We start from the raw sequence: 27,714 nt of genomic DNA, 5'->3' as shown, positions 1-27,714 counted from the left end.
CACAAAAATATATAAAATACTTGGTACTCCACTTAAAAGCCACCACGCATTCACATCAATGAATGAACTAGGGTTAAAAAGCAGGATCAGGAACTAGGGTTAAAAAAGTCCTAGATCCAGAACAAGAGAAAGTAGCTTATCACACAATATTTAGACTAACCATGTAAACTGACTGATGGCAGAAGTCTCCATGGGCTAACAAGAGGCAGAAACATGAGACTAAAAAGGCAGTGGAAGTTCTGCTAGCTAATAGAAGAACAAAGTTCCACAGAGCGGGGGCCATCTCTAGCAGTTTGCCCAGAGTGACTCTGCAGACTCCACAATGAAGTTTTCAAAATCCAGCAAAGGGGAGGTATGTGTGACACTGCATTCTCTGTGCAGATTCTGGCTTTGAAACTTGCTTATCCTATTCAGAACCTACTATTTTTTCCTAATAGAAGCAACAGTAAAATGGGAGGTATAAGTACTCTTGAATGAATGACTTATTAGAAATGCAAGCATCTCATCATAAGTTATTTTACTGAAGATAAAAAATTAAGAAAAAAATACAATCTGAGGAAGTCAGGTCTTAGAATTATACAATATCCCTAAAAGGGATCCACAATGACCATCAACTCCATCTCCACACTATTTTTAGCAGTACACAGACGGTACGGTAGAACACTGACTTTCAAGCTTAAACAAATGAGGAGAGCTATCAACAGATGTCACAAAATAATTACTTCCTTGACAGCAGTTCTGAAATGTTTCCAAATTCAGATTTTCTATTTATTTATTTATTTATTTTTCCTAACCAGAACAAGGCAATGCTATACAGGTACACAGATTACAAAAGAAAATATTCCATTTTAACAAAATGATCTGCTCTGGAACACTACTGGCATGTGAAAACTTTACTTCCTTTGATGGCAGGCTGAAAGACTGATGTAGGTACGTACATGTACTTATGACCAAAACACAAAACCCATTAAAACACAAGTGCTTTCAATCAGTGGACTAGTCTCCACCCAGACCTTCGTAGGGATATTAGAAAAGCATAGGCCAGAAACTATCATAAGGCAAGTTTAATTCAATTATCAATGAGTATGTTCTCCTTGATTTCTTTTAGACCTTCACAAACAGTTCACAAGCACAAGCTATGAAGTGTGCATTAGCTATGAAATATGAAAGCTGAAGACTAGAGTCCCCCCCATAAACTCATGGTTTTCAAATATTGTAACATCAGAGTTTTTTAAAACCTCAAAACATGCCTACCATAAAATATTGTGACAAGTACACCAACATTTTTAAAAGCTTATTTGCTAAGAAAAATATGTTACTGAAGCAAACCATCTATGATTGCTACATGTCACTTAAACAATGAGTACAACTATCCACACAGTGAATGACAACATTCATATCTAAACAGAGCAAATTGCAGTCTGAAAACCAAACTTACACAGTTTACTACAGAGAAAAGCAAACATTTATAACCACCTGAGTATAAACAGGCCAAAGTTTAACACAGCTTCCTTGCTCTTCTCCGTGCTTTCTAGAGTGTACTTCTTAGTTAATTCAGACAAACTTTGTATTTATGGTAAGAATTTTTAGCCTACTAATTTTTCTTAATAAGCAATTCAAAAGACCAGTAAAACTCAGTGAACAAATGTAAGAAAAACTACACACCTGAAAATTGTTCATCAGCCCATAGTGACACTCAGTCTGACAGGATGAGAAATCATAGTTTAACTTGCAAGCGGCAGTAGTGCAATTTGTCAGTTCAGTAATAATTGTGTTATTAATGTTCCCTGTGGCATCTCGAACAACACAGGAACCTAGAGTGGAACGAACCACAAAAATAAGTATCAGACCAAGCCTGAACTTACAGATATGCATCAAACTCTGAAATACCTGTCAACATAAATATGTTTCTTACAGAGGTACATTGAATGTGGCATTAACAGTTCTTAATACATTTCTGTTTCAAGCACATTTACCTTGACGTACAAACAAACTTAACTTCGCTGATTTGAGAACAGTTTTCGTCCAAAACTTGAGTCTAAAAGGAAAAATCTTAGCAGAGAGGGAATGTATGTCAACAGAACTGACAACATTTAACACTGCAATTGTACCTCAGTATCTAATTTCACCAAATCATGAGTTTCCCCTTATTAAAAATCAGCAATACAGACCATCACTTGAATTTATAGTTTAATTTTTTCAATTTTCCCAGAAGAATGCAGTTTTATGTTTGTATGCACAGATGTATGTAGGTATGTAAGCAGTGCAGCTGCATCCTTCCCATAAAATGAAATGATACAGTGGAAGTTTTTCAGAATCTCTGATTAGAGGCAAATCAAGCAAGGAAGATAACCCACCCAGATTATTCTGTGAATAGTTTTCTTCAATTTAGCCTCCACCTTTCCACTCTCAATGATATACTAAGATACATAAGATGACTTATGAAGCTTTATACACATATTTCAGTTTTTAGAGCCCACTGTTTACAAATTCCCCACAGAAGCACATTCATACCAAACACTTTCACAACTTTCAACCTTGTTGTAACAAATGATTTCTATTTCAGTGGATGTATATTAACAGGTTGTACATCTGAACAGTCAATATTAAAAATAATTCCTAAAAAAAACTGATTTGTCAATAAGGCCTGTTGCAAGTTTCTGATAATTTAACAAAACACAGTGTAACTGTGGTACATCAGAAGTTTGTTTCTCCTATCAATTTTTTTTTTTTATTTACTATTACAAACTACCATCTTCAATTTGTCTATGATTGATCCTAACTTATCAAGAAAACTTAAGACACAGCATGCCAGCCTTGAAATACTAAGAACACTGATTCAATCAAAAAACCTCAAAGTTTTCTATTTAAACCACTGTTTTTTCCCCAGCTTTTATAACAAGTAGAGCAGACTAAGCATTATTTAACACTGTTTTAGCAGCTGAGGTAGTTAAGTAACCATCTGATATTTCAAGGAACAGGAATTAAATAAAGAGTGGGGAAGAGAAGAGGGAATGCTACAGAGCAATTAAAGCCAAGTGCTCTCCTAGGACAAGGAGGTCCTGGGAACAGAAGCATGTGATTTCTGATGACTTCACTGACTTACTTGCAAGCTAAAAATAACAAGGAGGGTACAGATACATGACAAGATAAAATTTCTCAAGTGACAGTATCTGTTATCTGAAGCAATTTCTCTCTCTTCCTGTTGTGAAAATAAATTCCTAAACATCTATACTATATTTAGATTGCTTCCAAACCTTAAAAAACCTTAAGCCTAGTAGCTGGTCCTGGTAGACAAACTTGGTCTACTCTGCTTCCACATGCTACATTTATCAGTTGCATATTAAGCCCAGCCAATTAAATTTCAGCAAGTTTCCTATAATGATCATTTCTCTTATGCTTTTTTGTAGGTATATGGACAGGTTGGTTTGTTTTGCTGTATTAGGGATTAAAAAAAATCATATGAGAAAAAGCTGGGTAGCAGCTCCTTCACACAAGGAGTTATATAGTGGAAAATTTCAATATTAGTGTGAACAAACCTTATGTGAACCACACTACAAGAGAACGCAGAAGAGATGCAAGCTGCATTCTCACTAGAAGATATTTAGGTATAAGTAATGGTTCAGTCATTTAACGACTATGTTGTACTTTATCTGGACAGAGAGTTATGCAACCTATTAAAAAATATATATAAAAAAAATGAGTCTGAAAAAATAGGCTTTCAGGAGCATGCTTTCTGTCTACACTAAATAACACTCTGCCCAAGAGAGTATCAAGTTGTCTCCTCCTAGCCATGTGCAGCCCAGAAAAGTTACATGGATAGTCCTGTAGACTTGCATTGGTCCTTAGCTAAAACATGCACATTTTCTTCATATCTTTTTTTTTTTTTAATAGGTTGCCTAACTCCCATCCTCTTACTAAGCCCGTTGTGTTCAGAATCTGAAATTCCTTGTGTACTATAATACATACAAACACTCAGCTAAATTCAAAATATCCTCCCCTTTAGCTATCATTCTCACTCATATTTACAGCATCTAAGATTTAATGACTTCCTCAGAGCTAGTATACAAGAAGTATGCAATGGGGAATATTTTATGGAGTGGGACAAAACATGAGGATTTCCATTTGCCTGATTCATAGCACAATGCCAAAAAACAGGACATTTCTAATTCAACACTCTCATCTTCAGTTGGTATGCAAAGAGCTTCTTTTGCAACATGAAAACGAAGTTTTTCACATCTGAAAGTTGATCAAAAGTATTCTATTAGCAAATTAATATTAGTTAACTTGCTCATGTGGATTCAGGTTCTAAAGTATTCAGATTTGGTAGCAGGAGCCTATGGGCAACCTAATTAGGAAATAAAGTACATAATTATGCTCCACAGGTCACAATTGCTACACAGTATTTGGCAGAGCTACCTTATAACACTAGCCAACAGAAGCAGATGAGCAGAACTGCCATCTTCGCAGAAGTACCGTTAGTGGTAGCACTGATGATAGTTTTATTAATGTCAATTTCATCCAAAGGCAGCATAGCTAAGATATGAAAGGTTCTTTTAAGACATGGAAACTGATTAGTATTCCCAGAAACCAATTTTTTGACATGTATGAAAATGTTTCCTATCATAGGCAAGATATGCAAGATGATTACTTTCTTACATCCTTAAGATTACTTCAATCACTCTGTGAATGGAGAAAAATCTGGACAACCACTGAAGCTCTGGAGCAAAACAGAGAATGTCAAACACAAGGGCAAGTACTACTGAGAATATTCAGACCACTACGACACGGTCTCCATACATGGCAAAGGGAGCCTGGGCATAGAGGTTCTACAGTACAAGACCAACCTACAACTGTTTGTCCTCTAGCCACATGAATATAAAGCCACAGAGATTTCTGAAAATAACACCACATCTGCAAAAGGGCTGGCCAGATGCAGATACTATTTGCTCTTTTCAGTCTTCCGAAGATTTACTGCATACAGATCTTAAGATAGGTTGCATGACATCTTCTTACAATCTGCTTCAGATAAAGTAGCTGACTGATCATCTTCAGATCAACACAGATGTTTGTTCAGTATTTCCTGAAAATGCAGTCTTCTAATCCTGCTAAATTCTAAGCACATAAATCTAACTGACTGCAAGAGTTTTGGGAGTATCAGTACTGAGGAAACTTTAGCTTCTCTTTAGTCTGAAATGCCCACACACTTTAGAAGATGAGCTCATCTGGAAACCAAAATCTCCACCAACAAAAGTTAGGCAGCTCTGTTTATTCAGAAGATCAAGGGAGGTCATCCTCCTCACTCCACTCTTTGTCAGTGAGAACACATCTGGAGTACAGCATACAGTTCTGGGCTCTTCAGTTCAAGAAAGACACAGAACAGCTGGAGAGAGCCCAGCAGAGGGCCATAAAAATTATTAGGGGCACAGAGCATCTCCCATATGGAAAAACCTGAGAGACATGGGACTGTTCAGACTGGAGATGAGAAGATCTCAACAGTGCTAATAAGTATCTACTAGTCAGGAGCCAAGTGGATGAGGATAGGTTCTTTCCAATGATGCCCAGCAATAGGACAGGGGCAGCGGACACAAACTGGAACACAGGTATTCCCATATGAAAGTAAGAAAAAAAAAAAAAATTACTTTGAAGGTAAAAGATCACTGAAACAAGCTTCCCAAAGATGCTGTGGTCCTTTTCTCCAGAGATATTAAAAACTAATATGGACACTTTCCCAAAGAAAAAGTTACCTACTGTAGGGAATCTGCTGTTGTAGGAGGAGGTGGATTTGATTATATCCCAAGAGGTCCGTTCAGACCCTTGAGATTCTGTGATTAATTCTCCATGCATAAAAGTTGAACTGAATTACAAAACACTGCATCAAAACACCATCGGAAAGAACATGAAAAGAAAAATACTCACTACTTACCTACAGATACTGCAATTCCCATGTAAACCAAGGTAGTAATTAAGATGGCCAAAAGTGTTCCTTTAGGTATGGCTGACTGTGGATCCTGAAAGGAAAATATCAGTAGACAGTCATGACAGAGATATAAGTACAATCAGTGATTCTGGATAAAATTTGCTATTTCCTAACTTACTACTTACCGCAAGATCACCTGAGATATTTGCACCAGCAAGTATGCCAGTTGCAGCAGGGAAGAAAATAGCAAATACAGAGAAGAAGGTTTCCTCATTTCGGAAATCTGGTCCAAAATTCTCCATAAATATTTCAGCTGTAGACAAAGATGTATGTACTTAAGTTTGCCAATACTGATATAAAATCTGTATTATTAGCCAGTTCTAACCCCCTAATGCCTCCACGTAAAGTCCAAACAGTGCAGTACTATAAACTATTTAACAACAATAAACTGGATAACGTTTTAACATAGATAAGCTCTTATTTCTTAATATGAAATTTAAATAGAAACAAGAAAAAAAACATACAACCTCATCCAGCCTTTTGCAAAGCCAGTTCAGTTATAATATTGAGTAATTATTGTAATATGGTATTATAGTAATTAGTATGATTGATATTAAGCTGGCAGAAACAACTTTATGCCCTAAAACTTTAATGAACACCAAGAGTTTGAAAGAATCAAGTCAAGCAATTTCTATAATTAAATAGGACTACCAGTTATTTTCTACCTAATTTTTTAGATTTTTCACTCAATTACAACAGCAAGATGACCTTTCACAAATATACCATGCTATTAACTGTTCCAACATACCTTTATAACCAAAGAAACCTTTAGCCTTCTTGCTGTCCAAAGGAATAAATGTTCCAATTACAAAGTCTCCAATAGCAAGTATGAGGATCACCAATAAGACTATCTGTGCCTGAAATAATGATTACAGTCAGAATAAAAGAACAATTGCTTCAATTTTATGATGGTGAGAACATGCCAAGTCTACAGAAGAACAAGCAAGAAGGATGCAGCTCAGTGACTAAAGAATTCTTCAGTAAGGCTAAGTAGAAAACTCAGAATGAGGTTAATAGCAATTACACAAGTGTAAGAAGCTTCTACATTAAGCTGACTCTTGGTGTAGAAAACAGGGTCAATTCTCACTGCAGAAAATATTCACAATCATCCTTAACCTGGAAGGGAGATGAAATGAGTCTCTTGTCAATTATTTGAAGATAGAAGAAACAAGAGAGCATGGTATGGAGGGGTATGCAGAAAAAGCCTTTGAGTTCAGAAAAAAAAAACAAAAAAAACAAAAAAAAAAACCAAAAACTGAACAAGAGTAGTTATCCATCAGAAGGCTAATAAATACAGATTCTCCTGAAGATACCCCAGGCTTTGAATGTGTTTGGTTTCACAAAGTTTCTTAAAACCACATAGCCACAAAAAGATAAGAAAAACTGTCTTAGCCCTTGTACACATTCAGCAGCAGTAGCCTTCACATTCCTCTCCAATAAAAAAAAAAAAAAGGGAGTGGGAAGGAAGTAAGAATACTGGTTTGCAATTAGCAGTAATGTATGTTAACAGAGAGCCTGTTTGAAATTCCCAGTGATAGAAAACGTTCATGTTTGTGCTGTGCTCCAGTTCTTACATATTTGTTCAGAATACAGTACCTTTTAACCTACTTGAAAAAGCCACCAGGAACAGATTTTTCTGTTCTCAAAGTTACCAGATCCACCTAAGCTTACAGGTGAGCAAAGCAACCAAATGCTGTCTAGACCTGTGCAAGCTAGCACTAGACAGAGCCATTATAAAAGAACTGCACATTGCTTGACTGCTACATACTGAATATATCATACCAGCTGCACTAAATGCATTAGAAAAAATAAATAAATCAGGGAGAGGAGTGGAAAAAAAAATTAGACAGAAAACTAAAGATCTCAAAGGAGAAATTAACAGTTGCTTACTTTTGCTTCCCATTCCATTCCCGCAACAGAAATACCCAGCAATATAACCACAGTGATGGCTCCTATAATTCTAATGTCGTTCATTTCATCGATCATCAGTGTCCCATTTTCCTAACAAAACAGAAACAAACAAGTCATATACCTCATCAGGCACTTATAATCCCTGAACTGCATTATTACAGACTTTAATTGATTAATAGCAGTTAACCCGTTAACCTCTATATTACAGATTCGTTCATTTTAAATTCCCTACAGAGAATGTGTTTCTCCAGTCACTGAATCACTGTAAATGAAAAAAAAAAATCATTCTTCATCACACAGCCCCATAGAGAATGGTCCGTCTTGAAGTGTCAGATAATTAATCAGCCAAGCAACAGCTACCATCCTGTATTTATAGATCTGTCTAATTAGTTGTTCACTATTTACTCTTAATTCTGTCAGTGAACTCCATACTTCTTCCCTTCTCTGACAGGTTGAGCTCTTCTTTTTGTTTCATTTCATCGATAATCACAACACAAACAGGTTGTGTTTATCTTAAAAAATTGCTCTTAACTAGAAAAGGAACTTAATATAAATTACTATCGCTTACCAAAAAAAAAAAGCTTATTAAGACTCTTAGTATTATAAACTTAAGATTCTGCATCACATATCTATACCTCCACCCTTCTCAACATCTGGTTAGGAATTCACCATGAATTTTGCATAGTATTTTTCAAGGAAAAAACTGCAGAAAGTTCTAGTTTGACACCAGTGACAATTTGTTTTATATCAAAAAGCTATATAATATCAGTAAACTAATACTGTAATATACTCCATGTTTTGTTAAAACAAAAATTTCTGCCACCAAATGACAGCTAAATACAGTATAATCAATACAATCAATATACCTTAAGGAGCTCCACAACTGTTTCTGCAAAGCCAACAACATACATTGCTACTGCAACAGCATTGGCAAACGCAAAGATCAGACCTATGGCACCACCAAATTCTGGTCCCAAACTTCTGGAAATTAAGTAATATGCTCCTCCTGAAAGATGAGAAAAAAAAACAGTGACCAAAAAATACACTTCATGAAAGAGCCAAAGAAATATGCACAGGCATCACTAACTTAATGCTTAGACGACTACAGTATAATTTATTCTTGCAACTTTCCTGGCACATCACAAAACACCCTAAATCCCAGCATTTTAGATGCAGGCATACTGGAGTGACAAAACTACACTTCAAGTTTTTAAGAAAAAACACCAATTGGATGTAACGAACTGATTCACAAAACACATTGTATTATTCAGGAATGCAACTACTTTTACTATTTAAAAATAAACAAAAATAAGTTGTAAAGTACAGGCTGATATATTATTGGGCTTTTTACTGCAAACTATTTGAAGCAACTGTACATAATTTTACAATTACACATTTACAGTAGCCACAGAAACTAGCTAAAACATACTGCTATTAAACTACTAAATTCCCAAACCTGTACAGCACGCTTTTTAAAGCTGTTATTAAAGGAACTTTCTGCCCTGTAATGGGACTATCAAAACTGTTCTATTTTCTGAGCCTGTAAAATCCCACATATTAAACTCAACTTAAGTCAAATTGAAAATTTAGTATGTTTAAAAAAAATGAACAGTGTCTCCTATTAGAAGAGCAAAATCTTGTACGTATAATGCAGTATTTCTAAAAGGTGTAGACCAAAGATTGCCATAAGATTCATTGAAGATCTTTCCTACTGGGTTTCTTTACTCTGCCATGCTGAGACTTCTCTCTCCATTCTTAAAACATGAGAATTCTATATGCTCAGAAAAATTAACTGTATTTTTTAAATTTTGCCACAATTTCTACTAGTAATAATAAAATAACATGTAATGTTATGAAGCACTTTGTGTAGATAATTAGTATTGACTATTCATAAAAATATCTTATGGAAACTGGTGACCATAGTGAATTAACTACAAAAGCAAACAAGAATCTCCACCCTCAATAAAGCTGGAGATGATAAAAGGAATTTGGAAAATGTATTGTGTAGAACAAAAATCAAAATTGAAATACATCTCATACTTCTATAGGAGCATATATCTTCTATCTTCTTCAGTAGAAAGATCTATTTCAGGACTTGAAAACACAAAAAGCAAACACGCACTTTCTTAATCAACCAATACAGTTGCAAGGAAACATTAAAGCCCTATTTGTTCCTGGACAAGTCACTGAAAACATCTGCATTCCAAGAACTAAAAATAGATGATGTTTCTTCGATGCTGGAAAAGGAAACCCTGAGTTAATCGAATTGCCAGATTAATTATTGGCATTTCATTATACAACTTTGAAGTTAAAAAGAGGAAATTAGGAGGACTGTGCTCTTCAGAAAATTTTTATCTGCTTTTTGTCCTTTCTTTTGTTACTCCCTGCTGCTAAAAGAAAACGGAAAATAAATTTAAGGTACCATAATTAGAATGTATGCTTCAGAGTGATGATATACTTCAAAAAGTCTTATGAAAGTAGCTTTACCTCCTCTGACAAATCCATTTGTGGCTATAGCTGAAGTAGACAGTCCTGTAATAGTTGTCACAACAGTGGCCATTGCAATAACTACAACAGACAGACCTTATGGAAAAGATGAAAAATGCTTAAGTTATGCAGAATAGAAACGTAAAAATCTTCAACTTATTTGAAGAACTGTTCTTGCAAATCTTACAGAAGTTTATTTCCCCTTTCTTCCCTTTCATTGGTAACAAAAATAGATGTTATCTTCAATCAGCAGAGTAAAAACCATACACTAGAAATTCAAGGAAACACGTTTCTTTTGCAGGTGACAGATGTGCTGTAGTCCAATTCTAAGTTAAATTATTTTCTTCAAAGGCTTATACAGTACACAGTCTATATATAGATTTTAATTACTAGTGACCCAAAAGTTTATCTACAATTTACTGAAGACTTGAAAATACCAATTTAAAAATTATTTATCTTGTAGCCAAATGAGAAGTTCTAAGTAGCTTCATACTGTTTGAAGTTTAGATAAGGGTAAAATACTGGCCACACTACAGCAGTTTCTACTCCAATTTAATAAATTCAGGATCAAAACTTGTACTAGATCACATCTAAGTCACTGAAATACAGGTATAACATTTGTACGCATACCTATTCCAGCTTGTCCTACAATCCATGACAGTCTGATGAAGAGCATAACACCCCAAATATTTAACATACATCGTACCTAAAATGACAGAAGAGACATTTAATGTATGTTTTACAGCTGCAGTCATGTCCACTAATTCATTCTACCTTAAATACTGTTACTTTGTAACTCTTTCTCACTATTTTTCAAATGGTTTTGATAATGACAATTTATTAAGTCAGACAGTTTTTTTGTTTGATTAAAAAAAAAGGGGAACGTCAGCACAATTAAAATATTACTATCTTGAACAAGAGAAAGTTAAAGCAGTTCAACAACTGATATTCTAGTATTTCTCCATTTAATAAACTGATAAGCCCAACAGCATGTTACTCTACTGTAAGATACTAAAAGGAAGGAGAGGCAGAAGGTAGAAATGGAAATGAATCTGTTCTTATCCTCAATAAGATAGATTTTGTACTGCAAAGAAGTCAAATAGGAGACAGACTGCAAGTTCCAGGTGTCCCTCTCAGCTGGAGAATACAGCATCAAACCTGCAGAACATTTAGCTGGTCACTGAAGGTAGACAAAACCTCTCCAAACCACTAAGGTAAAATGTTTGGAGGAATTTATAGCATCTTTTGCAAAATGCAAAAACTTCTGAGCTGGAAAGCACCTTATGCCTACAAGGAAATACTAACTGGAAGTTTCAAACCTTCTTCATACTTCTAAATAGGTTTTTGAAGATATAAGACAGCAATGTTAATCCCACAAAAATATCTACAAACACCTTCAAGTCATCGTAGAGAAAATGCACTATCAACCTTTTCTTTCAAACTCTTTAATACTAAGAACTGTTGCTTAGAAAAATAGCATAAATGCAAAATTTGAGTTTAGAGAAATTCAATGTCAGCTTCACACCTGCTTTAAAACAAACAATTCAGTTCTTGGTTGGAGTACATCAGGATGAAGGGACCATATCTGTTATACAGCTGCTGCAGGTACTCCTTCTCCCATGAGAAAGCATATCACTACTTCAAAACTTGTAAGGAAGATGCTACTGCAAAGCAGAATTTTGCTCAACTAACATCAGGTAGGCTAATGATTGATTTCAGTATATATTTACCAGTTATTGCACTTAGAGCCTCCACTACAAAGCCTCATAGCTTTGGAGAGTACAGGTACTAATCATGGCTTCTCTCAGCTGAAGTACTAAAAAACAAGTTAATATGTACTTGAAATAAAATTGGCTGTGTTATCCATGATTTTTCATTATTCCAAGTTGGGAAAGAGTCAGAAGTTTCTTTCCCTATAGTAAAAGAAGTACTAGTACTCAGTCCCCCAAAACCTGGGAGCTTCTTCTAACAGGCTCAATGAAACCCATATAACAAAGTCAAGTCTGGTTTCGCCATACAAATGTAGGTATCCTCCATACAGCAGCATTTATTGTTTATATAAAAATAATAAAAAATAAATAAATAGATCACATTCTCTGTCCAAAACTTTACAAATATGTGGGTATTCTCTAAATTTTCCTTTGTCTGTACTAATTATAACTCACACACAGTTTTATTGTCTGTTTTTGATTATAGTACATATGAATATTTGTGTCATCTTTCAGCATTTTACAAATCATGCAACTTCAAAATAACAAATCCTATGCAGAGAAACCACAACTGCTTCAAAACTTAAATGCTCTGTGGTATTTACGTCCTTAAAATTCAGTCAAAAGACAACAACAAACTTTACTACTGTTTATTTTAACATTCTGTTTTTTCTTTATCCAAAGCTTTTACACTCCCACCTCAAAAGATAAGGTTAATAAAAAGACTTCAAGGCACTTAAGTACAATATACCAAACTTACCAGTACACCTTTTATCCACCCAAATTTAACTATCCCTTTGCTGTCAGGTGTGTAAGTTGCAGCAGCATCTCCAGCTGGTGTTCCTTCCTCCCCATTTGCATAGCCATCTTCAAAGGGTTCCTTAAATACATAAAACAAACATTTCCTCTTTTAAGAGCATAAAGAAGGAACACAATACTCAGATTTAAGGATAGTGTACTTGTGCAAGCACAAAAGTTAGAGTGACAGGGCATAAATCCCCATTTTACATTCTTTGGAACAGGCATGGAATAACTTACCAATTTTTTAAACAAATATACACCAAGGTATTCTGTATTAGGTATTCTGCCTCAGTTAGCGAAAACTGTTCACAATATAAAAAATATTTTTAAGAATCTGTTCTACAGCACCAAGAAGCTTACATCAATTACATCTATTGTTTGCTCTTTTTTTTTTTTTTTGCTATAAAATATATATATTTATAAATTCAAATGCATGTTAAGTTTTATTCCTTAATCTGAAAGTGTACTGTTGCAAGTTAATGCTTTCGTCCACAAGACTTCCTGTAGCCCAGGCTGAGCTGAACTGTAGCCCAGTTCATCAATTTTTTAGGACATAAATTATTGACTTTCCTGTAAGCCATTCTACTACTCATTGTAAGATGATACTGCTGGAAAGAAGGGTGGGAGAATGGTACTTCAGGAAAGAAGGAAGGAAGAAGGATCTGCTTGCAAATACTGTGCAGCTTAAAAGGGAAGGTTGAAAGACTGGAGGAACTTCAGCCCTGTGCACAAAGACCAATTTGAGGCTTCTATTTACTATTTAACTCTTAGACTTGCAATACATCACCTCAATTATTTGATGCCTGTATGTATTTATCTACATGTGCATATGCGCACACACATGGTAACCTTGCTCTTTAAGAGCCCTTTTTGTTTTGTTCAGCCAAACCAATAACGAAACATCTGAACAAAAGTATTTCCTGTGCTCACTGCAAGATCTCTTCAGAAAAGATTCTAGGCAAAATATGCTAGTAATCCAAGGCAACAAATATAAGAATGAATATACTAGGAGAAAAACTGATGAACATTCAGAGACTTCAACAAAACAGCTCACGCTGCTTTTGCGAGACAGCTTGCATCCCAATGAGGTAAAAGTAGAACTTATCTTCACTAAGACAAAGCAGACTGAACTCAGAATTACACTTTCAAGTATTCTTTGTACTGCAGGCACACAGGTTTTAGTAATGTGAGAAATGTTATTCTGTTCCTCCATAGTATATATTAATACCAAATACATAATCAGCACAGAGCCCGAGGAAGCATTTACACAACTATCACTTACGGAAGGTGTCAGCTATAGAGGCAAGCATACAGATTAAAAACAAACAAACAAAACCATATTATGTCAACCTTATCCAGAACTTTTTAAGCACAGGTTGATGTCTGTACTTCTCTCAAGTATTTTGTATCACATAATTCATACAAATAGGTGCATCTATAACACATCTGGAGATTCTATGTGGCGTAAGTCAGAAAGCCCAACAATTTTCATATTACTCTTACCAGGTAGGCTTTCTTGTCTCCAGGAAGAAGGAATTAAACAAATGCACACACTCCAGACAACAAAAAGGAAGATAAAAGGAATTACAAAGCTTGCTGAACTACAGATCTTCTGGATAGAAGAGATTTAAAGGCTGTGAAGTCAGGGGAGTTTTCCATAGTCTTTGACCAGATTAACCTATCTGCTTTGCTTGCATGGAAGCACTCAGATTCAAAACTAATCAAGTAAAAAACAGTGAGTGTGACCAGCTGGAGCAGGGAAAATTTAAAAAAAAAAAAAAAAAAAAAAGGTGATGACCAAGTTAGTGTTATCACACTGCAACATAAGATTTTACACTGAATGAATTCGAGAGTTCTAGCTATCCATATGCCAGAAAGGAGAATAACTTTTTCTTTCAATACAGCTACAAGCCACCCATTTTCTGAGCCTATGCTGACGTGTCTATGCCAAAGCTAAATGAAACTGAAGAATTCTTCATCAGGACTGTCACTCAGCACAGGCACGTATGACGATTACAATGGAGAGCAATCTGCATACTACTGCCCCACTCCAGAACTCTTCCACATTGCCTTTCTAGAGGTCCAAGGAAATATTAACAAAAAAACCTCAAAACTCCTTCTAAATATTAATAACAAGCATATAATCAAGGCAAATGTTTCCAGCACTCACCAGAAGCTTCTTTCTGCCAACCTCCTCCAAAAACAGGAAAGGAGAAAAGAACTTACACTAAAGCAAAACACAGGTTACAGCCATAAGCAGAAACTTACAAGCCAGACTTTTCTAAAATGAAGAATGCCTCTCACTTGCTGAGTTTTCACAGCAGAAAAGATTTCAACAGTAATTCAATGGAGCAACACAGCCTCCCACAGCTATGGGATGGCATAACCCTACGTTCCCATTGCCAGCTGTATGTTTGTGAACAAAGCAGCCCCCACCACAGCAGCTTTAAAAAAAAATAAAGTAAATGTTTTCCTGCACATTCTGCTTTTTAAGAGAAAGGTGACAGCATCCAAGTACTTAGTGCGGGAGACAATTACATAGTTCAGTGTATGACCACAGCTTATCAAGTAATAAAAGAACCTCCACTCACCATAAAACAACACATTTCACTGGAGTATTCAAACAAGTCTACCGGTTAGTCTGCCTTATTTTGAAGGAGATAATGGCTTGTAACTGATACTTATCATCTACCAGATCATTTCCAAGATACTCACACAACGAGTACAAGAAAGTTTTGTTCTGTATGCCTTGTCTCTCTACACTGCGCAATACTTCTTTGAAAAATATTTCAAAGCACACAGAAAACTTAATTAGCAGTAACCTTTCAGTTATCCTCAGTGCCAGCAGGTGCCCTAAAAACCACCAGCAAGAACACAGATATTATGAAGCATGGGCATAAAAGAATTCCAAGTTCAGCCTTTTTGTGCCAGATTAATAAAGCATCACCGTGGTCTCAGCTGTAAATAGAGCAGACAGTTTTGTTTTTCCATCGGTCATGAGGAAACAATACTTTTAATCGAGTCACTGAGTGGGGAAAAAAATTCACTAGTACTGATTTAAAAAACAGCAATACCTGTATAATGAGATCTTAATAATAAAAATAAACACTACAGTACTGTGGGTTGGGAGGTGCAGAAGAAAATGGGCAAGAAGAGAATGTTTTACCATTTCAAATCAGAAATGCCATTACTGATGCAGTTATCCACCGAAGTAGTCTTTTACCTAAGAAGCTTGAAGAACACTCACATTGTTCACCTACACTTAGAAAGGATAGATTTAAACATTGACAACTGTAAAACAGATAGGAACCTAGAAAGAAATAGCTGAATTCCATTCCTACACACATCTGCATTGCTATACCATAGTCCATTTAACAGTTCAAGATAATCTACTTCCACTCCAGTGTTGCTTCATAAGGATAACAATAGTCTATTTGTGACAACTATGAATGCCCACACACTTATAAGACGTGTATGAGGAATGAAAAACAACTTGACAGGCAGAAGAAGAGTTTTTTCACGTGCAGCATGTATACTGGTGTCCAGAAAACTTGTCAAAATAAAATAATAATAATAATTTTAAAAAATTGTTATTTTGTTTAATCAGAGTTCTCAAACAACTGATAATTGCTTAAATTTTACAGCTTGGTTTGTGGTGATCCTATCTAGATTCCCTTCTTCAAAGCGACATACTGAGGCTCTGCAGCCTACTGAATGAGGTGGTACCAGAAATGAACTCATTTGTTGTCACTTCAAGTAGAGTTGCACTGATGCCTCAAAAAGAGGTCAGGACAATTACTAAATCTGTCTTTTACAGTACATGCCTTTGTAAAAAAATTCCATTGAAAATTACTTATTTAGCCAATTGTTTCCTTTAACTGTTAATATTTCTTACAGTAGACTGTATTTTTGCATACTTTGAATGAAAACATCATGTCTACACTTATGTTGAAGTCAATGCAAAACATGCCTGCTAAACAATGGTCAATGGTTTTAAACATGCACCTTAAAGGACTGATTTCTCAGATTTTCAAGTGAGTTGCTCCTGGAAAGGAAGGGGCACTTTTAATGCAAGAACACCATCTATTGTTAACAGGCAGAAGATAATGGTGTTAATTTATTATACAAGGAAATTCAAACACAAAGGCTTTACGGATTCTTGATTTCTTACCAACTCAACTCTGCAGTTGCATACAGATAATGCTATGGCATAGATAGAACACAATTTTTTAATTTTTTTTTTCAGTTGACAAAGCTCAAAACAAAAGGGAAGAAGAATAATAACTATTTGTTATTGTTTTTCTAATTCAGGCATGCTTTTGCTGGAGTACAGACAAGAAGAAAATGAGAGATTGAGGAGTTGTCATGTAATCAGCAAAGTTACAAAATGTTCCTCTTTTAGGGAAAAAAAAAAAAAGTACTTCTTGAAGGAACAGACCTTCCATTTTCCCTTCTGGAATGAACTTTTAGATTCTTCCTCCCACATCACTTGTGATATTTCTGATGATCTGAATATAAAATTTAAGAAGCACAACATTTATATTATACATAGAATAGCTGCATGGAATAACTTGCTGACATAAATGTACAACTCAGATGCAAAGACAACTTCTGTACTAATATAGCTGCAAATATATGGAAGTGTGATACCACACCAGCAAAGAGTAAACTGGCTATTAAAACAATTTGTTTGCAGCATGCTAATGTTTGTGTAATACAGATCTGCAGTCAGTGCTAAAGGATCTTTGAAAAACTGTTTCCACATTTTAATGGTTTTATCTCCCTGGCTTACTCCAGTTTAAGAAACAAAGTACTGAGTTTCCTTTCCAAAACTTGTAAGTCTCCATTTAGCCACGTTAAATACATTATTATCTAGGGGAGGAAAAAGGAAAAAAAGAAAAAATTTTTTAAAAATGGATACATTGTATTCAAGTGCTTAAATATGTGAGTGGAAAAAAATAGTAAAAACCTGTTTAAACCTTTCACTTGATCTGGTGACTAATTTTCAAACAGTTCTTCAAACTACTACTGTTCAGAATGGTTTGGGTCCACTTGATAGTTTTGTTCTGGAAACTAACAACAAATCATAACAGATATGACATGATAAATAATACTAAATATTATTATTAAAACACTAAAACTGAATAAAATTTACAGTTCTGTCCGCTTTCATGTAATCTCTCTAATGGAAACAAAGTGTGCTGAAAAGAAGTATTGTAGATAATCACTGAAAAATATTTTGCTCTCTCACCACAGACTTAAGGTACAGTTGGTACTTGCATGGAGAGTATATTTTTATGCTCTTTGCCAATATGTTTCAGAAGCATGAATCCTAAAGTTTTGATAGAGTCTGCTATCACTTATGCCAAAACTAGTTTATCAAACCCTCCCTCCTATTAAGAATGCAGAGCTATACAGCATATATCAATATCAGGATTTGCTGCAGCAGCACTTCTTAATGCTTATCTTTACAGCTGTAACCTAGAAAAACGCCTGCGAATGCATTAAATGGCACCCAAAATTTACCCGCTGCAACAACAGATTGATTAACCAAAAGAAACATGATCTGCTCTTAAAGATTCACTAAATGAAATGTAAACAGATTCAACCATTGGATACTAGTTTCAATTAAAGGAAGTTGTTTTCAAGTTCGCAGCCAAGAGACCAAAAAACTTAAGTGCATTGGTTACATTACCCTCTCCACAATTACATATTTGAAATATAGCAGCAGATACTTTTGGCACTGACTTCCAAAGATTTTAAAAGAGATTGCAACAACAGAGTATTTTACTGTTATCTTAAGCTGAAATTAGCCTGTAGTACTTTGATTACAGTGGAGCAATTTTAAACACGGGAAAAATTTATAGTTACAATTAACAATCAGCTCAAGATTCAGCCAGCTTCACACCACTATCAGCTTGTATCTCACTGTCTTGCAACTCAATACTACTTTTACACAAACATTAAACAATATTGGAGCATATTTATTCATATCCTAATTTTCAGATCTTAAGAGTCATTCATACTTAAGTTTTTCTCAAAGGGATAGAATATTAGTTGATTTTCCTTCTAGCTCTCACCAGCAGTTGGAATTATTAACCTTGCAAGCAAGACTGTTAATGAAGAAATTTGTTCAAAACACCGATTTCAACTTAGGAGTAAATCACAGTGGTGGTACACTTACTAAAAGAAAGATAGGAATCTTATAAACTAAACTAACGCTCAAATCTTATCTGCATGCTCTCATCCTGATGGAGAATTTCAACCACCTAGATATCTGCTTGAAAAAAAAATAAACAAAATTATATATATATATTTTGTATATATATATAAGACCTCTGGAGTATTGATGAGACCTCTGGAGTATTCTGAGGAGTATTCTGAGGACCACTTCCAGGTCCAGGTATTGAACAGCCCAACCAGAGGTGACAACGTGACACACATTACTGGACCTGGGGCTCACCGATGCAGATGAGTTCATTCAAGAAGCCAAGACCCCAAGGCAGTCCAGGCTGTAGCGACTGTGCCCTGACTCAGTCTGTGATCAAGGAATACAGGCCCAGCAAAGAGCAGCACACAACCCTAACTTCAAGGGTTGTGTATTTAACAGACGCTTTTCTTTTTTTGCAAGAAAGTAACATAGTAAGTTATTTTATGATAAAAATCTGAAACCGATAAAAATAAGAGCATATGCTTCAAAATGTTAGAATAAATATATCAGAAAGGAAGCTCCTCTACTTATACACTTTATCTATATTATATATCTTATATGCAGCCCAAGATAATTCCTCTTCAATCAATGCAGCCTAGACAAATCAAAAGCTTGGACAAACATGATTTAAAACAAAGGTCTTACCGAAGGGAAAATTCAGGACAGAGGAAAAAGACAGAAAAATTTTGTAGGCAATTTGTAACACATTATTACAAATTACATTAATTATGTGATTTGTTACATAATAATTTACATTAATAATTTGTAATGTCAGATCAACACTTACATTAGAACACTACATCATATTCCAAGGTTGATTCCACTACTTCCATTACCTTCTCCCCCTTCTGCATTATTACAAGTTTTTGAAGTTTTAGCTCAAAAATCGAAGAAAAAGTCTCATTTCTTTCCTAAATATCAGATCCAAACAAGGACCCTCTCAAAGTAAAGAGTGCTCATCAGTGCATCTAGAAACAACGGTAGCACCAACAGTATTTAATGGTCATAATGTCAGCATAAGAAGATGACCTCTACCCCACAGTATATCTACAGTGCTCATATCCTGCACTCCCAGAAACATGGTAGACAAAGTCAGCCCTTCCTCTCACGGAAGAATTGACTCAGGCATTAAGAAAAACAACTTTCTGGCAAAGGAAGATTTAGAAAGTGTCTCCACTTCCAGTTAATGGGAATTTTATCATTAATGTCAAGTTACAAAACACAGAGGCATCACTCCCCACACAAACACTGTGGTGACCAATCTGCCCAGCCTGAAGAGGAAGAAATACATGTAGACTAACTCACAGATCAAGACTTGGTTTCCATGGATCACAGCAAGAGCTTCTATTACTGTATAAATATGACCAAACTTTTTTCTAATTTATATCAAATCTTACCCTTGCAGTTTTTACAAGTTTTAATAGCGGAGTGTCAGGGCCTTCTGGTGAAGAACAGAGTTGGAAGTGCGAACTCCTTTCCTGTCCCCTCCAGAATCATACTAGTTTCCTCGCTGCATCACTGAATTTGATTCTTTTCAAAAGAATCATTGTACAATGAATCACTATCAAAGTCATGCACTGTCTGTTGTATTCATTTGACATGAAAACAAAAATCATTCCCCAGGAAAACATATCAAGGTTCCAAACAAAAGCAGTTTTGACTTATCCGAATAAATAAATAGCCCTAATACATGTAACAGTTTAAGGTCCTTTTCAGACTTTTTTTTAATACAACTTTCTTCTTCTCCAAAATGAGGCAGATGCAGCATTAAATTACACAAGAGCCAAATCAAATCCTATTAGCAAGCCACTGGCATAGCAGTTTTGCATATTGAAGTACAGTCCAAATAACACAATGTTCTGTCCATAAATGCAAGTGAATTCCTATTTCAGTCTCACTCAAGAACTTGTTTTCAACAGAGCAAATTTCCAAGTCATTTTCTACACTCCATTCCTCCCTGTAAAAGGTTGATTTTTAGAATTCTTGCTCAAGAAATTGCTTTTCAATTGTCATCCATTTCTGACAAACAGAACACGATGCACTTCCCACTCAAGAGGTAGGGAATAAGGAGTAAGTGTAGAACAGCACACAGCTTCTAATTTTAAGTATGTTTCCAGGTAATGAACTTACATTTAACCCACTTCTTATAATAAATAGTCTCATGAAGTAATTGGGGAAAAAAAAATAAAATAAAAATAAAAATCAGTTAATCAGTGATTAAATTTTTAATGTCATACCACAAAATGACAGATGCAGCTTACTGCACAGTACCCTGAGCCACCACAGAGCACAGCTATTATCATAAAGCACAACATTTGTACTGGCATAGTGTTACATTCAAGTCAAAGCTGCCAAACTGCTTACAGCTTAAGAGCAAGATTACACAGGATAGTCTTAGGAGTTTCTCTGCCATATAAACTCCTTCAAGCAAGTTGAAACATTAACCTGGCACTGACTGCTTCTTCACAGCTGCAACAGATGTTGCTGTTTCCTTTGAATACAAAAGTTTGAATGATCTGAAATAGAAGCAGTTCATTTGAGGAAGTTAACAGGGGAAATGAAGACATTAGGTGAGCTTCCTTGTTAACGTGGCTGGATAGGACCATTTTCCTTTTATTTCTACTCACCACATCTGTGAGTAAATTCAACTTACTGTCCAGAGAAAATATGTTTGTTTTTTTTTTTTCGTTTGTTTGTTTTTAATGTAGAAAGAAAAAACCCACAAAACAATTCATTAAGATTATCAGAAATAATCAACATGCTGAAGTGAAGAAATAAATCAAAGATGTTCCACATGCTCAGGCTGCAAGAATTGGGTGATTTCCAAAATACTACAAGGCAAACAATTCAAGTCTACCAATAAGACATTTTTTAAATAGTTAGCAAGTGAACATACAGACAACATTACTGTTGTCAGTGTCAAAAAGAAGCAGGAGGAATGGGTTCGTGGTTGCTCAAATTATTAGAATACTGTACAGGACTTCAGGAAAATATCTGAAGGATGCAGCTAAAGATGTAGCACATTGGTTTGAATTACTCCAAGATAGTGATCTTGCCAACATCCTTCCCTGCATGAATACTCTTCAAAAATGAAAATCAAATGACATCTGATCAAATACAGTACCAAATCAAGGAGGAAGTTAATTTTGAAGATTCATATTCATTCTGCAGCATCTTCATTTTTACCCTGTTGTGATGGAGCTTATGCTGAAAGAAAAGCTATCCAGAGAGAAATCGGTACTAGTCTTTCACATTTTGGTCTTAAATGTCTTACTGATACAAATGATAAGAGAGCAAAGAACAGCTTATTAAAAATAATAATAATAAAGCTTTTCTGAACAAGTCTCCCCCCTTCTTTGTACCCCACTGTAAAATTACTGAGCCTTCTCTTCTGACACTAGTGCTCATGAGGCTCAGTATTGCAGAAGTCTCAAATAATGGGTGCACAAAATCCAAGAGACATGCAAGACAACCCACTGGGATGTGGAAGTTAGTATTTTTCTGTAATATCAATAAAGAGAATTGTAAAATTTTTGAAGCAGTGCTTATATTCATCTCATCCTTTTTTATATCCTATTTTTTGTTTATATTTTATTATGTATATTACACAGAAAAAGTACTACATTATATAACTTATAAATGAATTTAAAAAGCATTAGAACACCATTTTGCACAAAATTAGTAAAGCCTCATCCAAGCTAATGCACACAGAGTTCATTTTTCAAAAACTGTGAACAAGAACAGCTAGAAATGACAAGCTCCTAGGATGTCTAGATGTACAGTGACCAAGCTTATGACAACTTCCAGAGTTTTATTTTAGTAGAACTAAAGTTCAGAAAGAAATACAAGTACTGCCTACAAATATAAAGAAGAGCAAGAAAGATGAGAAACGATCTGACTTAAATCACAGTCTCATGAACTGTGAGGCCTCATGATTGACAGCAGCCTTCAAGCAAGGTGATGCAAGAAGAATACTACCTGCAGGAGCCAGCCTTAGAAAGAGGCAGAAAGGAGGAAGCAGCTTTCAGACCTCACATTACATCATCAGCTAACTGGATAACCTAGAATCATCTCTTAGTCTTCTAAACATCTTAAGAAACAAACGAAGAACTAGAAGTAAGGTGCAGCAGTCATTCACCACTTTCAAGAGAGTATACATTCTTTGTTAAGAAATTAGTGTCATATGCAATATTTCCACTGTACCCATCACTTTAAACTGCACGAGAAACTGCAACATTCTTTCAAGAAAATAAAAATTAAAGAAGACTGTTTAAAGAACTCATCATCCAACTTGATTAAAAAATTACAAACAAAATAATCAAACCTGTGATTTCAGATGATCCCTGCACCAAGACTACCACTAATGTTTTATTTACTTCTGTCTTCAAATTCAGAGGACAGATGTGTACCTTTCTGTGTAGAAGGCAGACAGGCACATTTTTGTTTTTAAATGAATGCTTTCCCCCTCACCCCTCCAGTTTAATCTGGACAGCAGGGGTAAAGTTCTTCCTCTGAGATCACCATCTTACAGCCTGTCAAGGGAACCAGCAAGCACATTCATTAAGTATTTAGTGAACAACGGAACAAAGCTACCAGTAGAGGGCTTGGTCTACATACCACTTATCACAGTTCTAAGTGGCTGAACAAAAGGCATATATTAAATCAGAATCATTCACAGACTGTGAAGTTTCTTGTTTCGAAAATAATCTCCCCAGTTAAGGCAACACCATACATTTCTGTATGGCAGCAGATAACTTAATCCAATTCTGGTTGCTTTAAAAGCATTTACCTTCTGGAACTGTAAGGCCTGTGACATTAAAGCACATTTACATTGTGGAAGACAAAGGCATATGGAATGTCTTTTACAAGCTCTAGTTTTACTTTACTGGGCAAAACATATTCCTAAACTCTAAGAAAAAGGAAAAAAAAAATAAAGGAAATTTAGGTCACTCCTCAATCTTCAGGTTACATCTGAAGGAGATCCTCTCAACAGGGTGGTGGACACCACTGCAAACACAATAAAAATACGCAGTGCACATAATGTTGTCTCCCTCCCCCTTCTTTGTTACTAATAGCTATCCTCACAGCTCTAAGTCTCTGGAGACTAATACTCCTGCATCACCTTATCTGAGATATTGGCAACTGCAACAGTATCATCAAACTCCCTCTACCTTTTCTCTGCAAGAGAGATTAACAAAAACCAAGCAGACAAACAACATACCAATTACCTTGGCTATTTGCAGCCAGCAGTAAGTGACAAGTCCATTACTTGGAGCTTAAAATAAGAGAAGATCGATACTATGCAATTCATCCTCTGAGTACTGAAGCATCACCCAGCTGCCTTGCCACAACCACTTTTAAAAACAATCCCTTTCTACCGTAAGAGTCTCATCTGGAATGGACCAAACAACATTTCAGGTGGTTGGTCTGACACCTATCCTATCTTCATAGTACAAACTCTTGCAAAAAGGTATTCCTTCTGCATGTGCATCTTCTTCAAACTGCATCCTTCCCAAGCTGGGCTATTCTGTGAGAACAGAATCAGAACAACCATTATACATATGATATTGTAAACAAAGCTATGAAAAAATACAAAATACATTCTTTAATGGGCACTAGCACCAGCACTGCAGAAACACTGCCTGTCAACATGCACTTCTGAAAAGCAAGAAAAGCATTGTGAAGACCCAGGGTCAGATGAAACAGCTAAATTCAAGCAGCAAGCAGTGCTGGTGCCTGTTTCTAGATCAGTCTTGATGCAAAGTAACAGCCAATCTTGGTACACTGGATTAAGAAGCTGTTCAAGGCAAAAATAAAAAATAAAATAAAAAAAAAATTTAAAAATAGATGACAGTTCCCTGATGAACAACAAACATTTCTGTGGGGGGAAAACGACAGATCTTAAGTTAGCATACATTGCATTCAGCAGTGCTAGGATGTTTGTACCAACTGCCCTGCTAACACTTTGACATACATGCAATGCAGCTTATGGTAGTACAAGAAAATCACTGTTGACAAGAGGGCTTAATTTCTCAAGTTCAGAAGAAGGAAAACACCAAGTTAAAAAAATAAAATAAAAATATCTTAGATACCTATCCATCCTGCAGAACAAATTAAAGACATTTTAGAAATTAGTAAGCAATGATTACAGTGTATCTGAGACCCTATCCAAAGCAGCCTATCAAGAACAATTTTTGCTATTCTTTATTTTAAATTTGAAGAAATTATGCTTATAGAAAGCACAGTTCCAGACTAAGTTATATTATGCACCGAAATGCCTTAATGGCATCATAAACAGCTTGCTGTGTTGCCGCAGTATAAACACATGGAATACCTGCCTGCCAAGCTTAGGATTGCGGGGTATGTCCTGCTTACAGAACAGTTATCCAACAGCCTTTCCCTTTCTGCTCCTCATCCCAGCATAGAGCTGAAGTCAGAAATACGAAAGAAGTTTGGTGTGTTTCCCATAGATCAAATGGCTTATTTATAAAGCCTCTAACCTCACAAAAATAACAGTGATTGGTCGATTCTGCTCTGTACTAACTCAAGAGTCAGACTAGCGGGCATCAGCCTTGAGTAGATCTAACAGGCGATTAAGCTGTTACTGTTAGTAAGCACTGTGCTATCTAATCAGAACTGCATCAGAGACAACTCCTTGCATCACCAAACAATCCCTCTATCAGAAGGGCGAGCTGTGTTTCCAGATAGCTGGAGAATCATCAGAAACAAAAACAACAGCACAAAGAAGGACAGATGCACTGAGCTGCCTAATGAGGGTCTGAAGCACCGGAGTCTTCAAAGACATTTTCTCATGGAATTCCACTGGCGGGGAGTGAAAGACGGGACGTAAAGAGCTCTGGAAACAGAACACGCCTCACTTCAATAGGATGTGGCCCACACGTTCCCTCATTCTAATCGACCAGCAGAAAAACCAACTGAGGTACGCACACAACGGAGCGCTGCCAGAACCCATGGGGCTGCAACAAAACGGGGCTGCAAGAAAACAGCGCTGCAATACTTTAGCGTTCCCTTCACAGCACGGCCCTGAGATTACCTCTCGTTAAATCCCGCAGCCTCCTCCTCCTCCTCCTCCTCCTCCTCCTGCAGCACCTCGGCGAGACGCGCTCCCCCTCCCTCCCCTCCCCGCCGCGATGCCCTGCAGAGCCCGCATACCCCGTTTGGCAGCGAACGGAAAACCGCTTCATCTGCGGAGCACGGCCCAAGGGCTGACGGCCGCAGCGCTCCGCCAGGCTCCGTCCCCCAGGCAAGGGGATGGACGGGAGGAGGCCCGCCGTCCCGGGGGCCCCGCTGCCCTGAGGGCCGCCCAGAGGCCCGCTCACCTTGTCCAGCTCGTCGTGCAGCTCGGCCAGGCTGGGCCGGATCAGCTTCTCGCCCAGGTCTGCGGCCGTGTGGCGGTAGTGGTCGATGCGGGGCACGGCGTCCATGGTGTTGTGTCCGAAGGTGCGCAGGTAGTAGGTATTGGTGTGGGTGTCATAGTAGTAGTGGTGGTGCCCGCCGGAGTGCAGGCTGCCCTCGCTCAGCACCGTGTCGCCGCCGTTCTGGAAGCTGACGTTGGCGCCCTCCGAGCAGCCGCCGGGCTCGCTGGGGCTCTCGTCGCCGGCCGACGGGTCGACGAAATTCACCCGAAAGCGGCCCTTGGCTTCCTCGCTGCCCTTCCCCGCCACATCGCCTTCTCCGTTGGCCCTGCGGGGCGCCTCGGCCACCAAGTCCACCTGGAAGCGGCTCTGGCTCGGCGTGGGTCCCAGCGGTCTGCCCAGCCCGTCGGCGCCCGCATCCTTCCCCTCGGAGCGCGGCTCTTCACCCACAGCCCCCGGCACCTTCAGTTCGCCGGGACCCGGCTCCCGTTGAGGAGGCTGCTGCTGCTGCTGCTGCTTTCCCTCCATGGCTGCTCCCTGCGCTGCCGAGCACTGCTCGCGACGGCGGCCCCGGCTGCTCTGAACGCCCCTCGCGGCGGCGGCTCCGCTGCTTTAAGCCGCCAACCAGCGCCCGGGGCTGCAGCGCGCCGCAGACAACGCAGCTCCGCGCCCCGCCCCTCCGCAGCGCCAGGTGATGATGCCGCCGCCGGTGTGGCCGCCGCCTCCGACCCCCGCCCGTTAGAGCCGCCTGACAGCGCCTCGCAGGGAGGAGCGGCCGCGCCGCCGGAGAAAGAAAGAAGGAAGGAAGGAAGCGGCGCTCTCCGCACCCCCCGCCCGCTCCACCTGACCCCCGCGGGGAGAGGAACTGGGACGCGGAACGGCCTGGCCGCGCCCCTCGCTTCCCCGCTCGCCAAGAGGCGGGATGCTGGGGACCGCCCCGCTCCTCAGGCTCCGCCCGTTGCCGGACAGGGCGGCGGCGGCACCGCGCGGAACCAAACGACTGCGGAGCCGCCGCATCCGCCCGCGGGGAGCGGCCCCGGGGCGGGGGGTTGGGGGGGCAGGGGGGAAAGCGCGGCGCCCCGGCGCCATATCTCGCGAGAGGAGCGCGGCTCCGGCACGGAGCCCCCGGGAGGAGGAGGCACCGCAGCCGCCGGCGTGGCCTTGTAAAGCCGCATCTCGAGCCTTCCGGGCACGTTATCGCTGCTCGGCCGCGGGTGTGGAGGGGTCCGTGTGTGTGCG

General features: G+C 37.9%; 1 protein-coding gene across 4 annotated transcripts in view; it reads right to left on the bottom strand.

Moving 5' to 3' along the window:
• Positions 1–27,063, bottom strand: part of SLC12A2 (solute carrier family 12 member 2) — a 48,990-nt gene extending 21,927 nt beyond the window's left edge. For all 4 annotated transcript variants that reach the window (XM_015849662.3, XM_015849664.3, XM_015849663.3 and 1 more), the window contains exons 1-10: positions 26,440–27,063; positions 12,848–12,967; positions 11,009–11,084; positions 10,379–10,474; positions 8,758–8,897; positions 7,871–7,981; positions 6,729–6,837; positions 6,106–6,233; positions 5,927–6,011; positions 1,666–1,814 (exon numbers count right to left, since the gene is read on the bottom strand). In XM_015849662.3, the coding sequence (XP_015705148.1) occupies positions 1,666–1,814; positions 5,927–6,011; positions 6,106–6,233; positions 6,729–6,837; positions 7,871–7,981; positions 8,758–8,897; positions 10,379–10,474; positions 11,009–11,084; positions 12,848–12,967; positions 26,440–27,003 (1,578 nt within the window). In that variant the 5' untranslated portion in view covers positions 27,004–27,063. The remainder of the gene's footprint in view (positions 1–1,665; positions 1,815–5,926; positions 6,012–6,105; positions 6,234–6,728; positions 6,838–7,870; positions 7,982–8,757; positions 8,898–10,378; positions 10,475–11,008; positions 11,085–12,847; positions 12,968–26,439) is intronic.
• Between the last annotated feature and the right edge of the window lie 651 nt (positions 27,064–27,714).

The sequence above is a fragment of the Coturnix japonica genome, chromosome Z (genome assembly GCF_054131305.1).
Source record: "Coturnix japonica strain WE chromosome Z, WE-NBRP24, whole genome shotgun sequence".
NCBI classification, from domain to species: Eukaryota; Metazoa; Chordata; class Aves; order Galliformes; family Phasianidae; genus Coturnix; species Coturnix japonica.
Note: the sequence above shows the minus strand (reverse complement) of the source record. Positions and strands in the feature narration are given on the sequence as shown.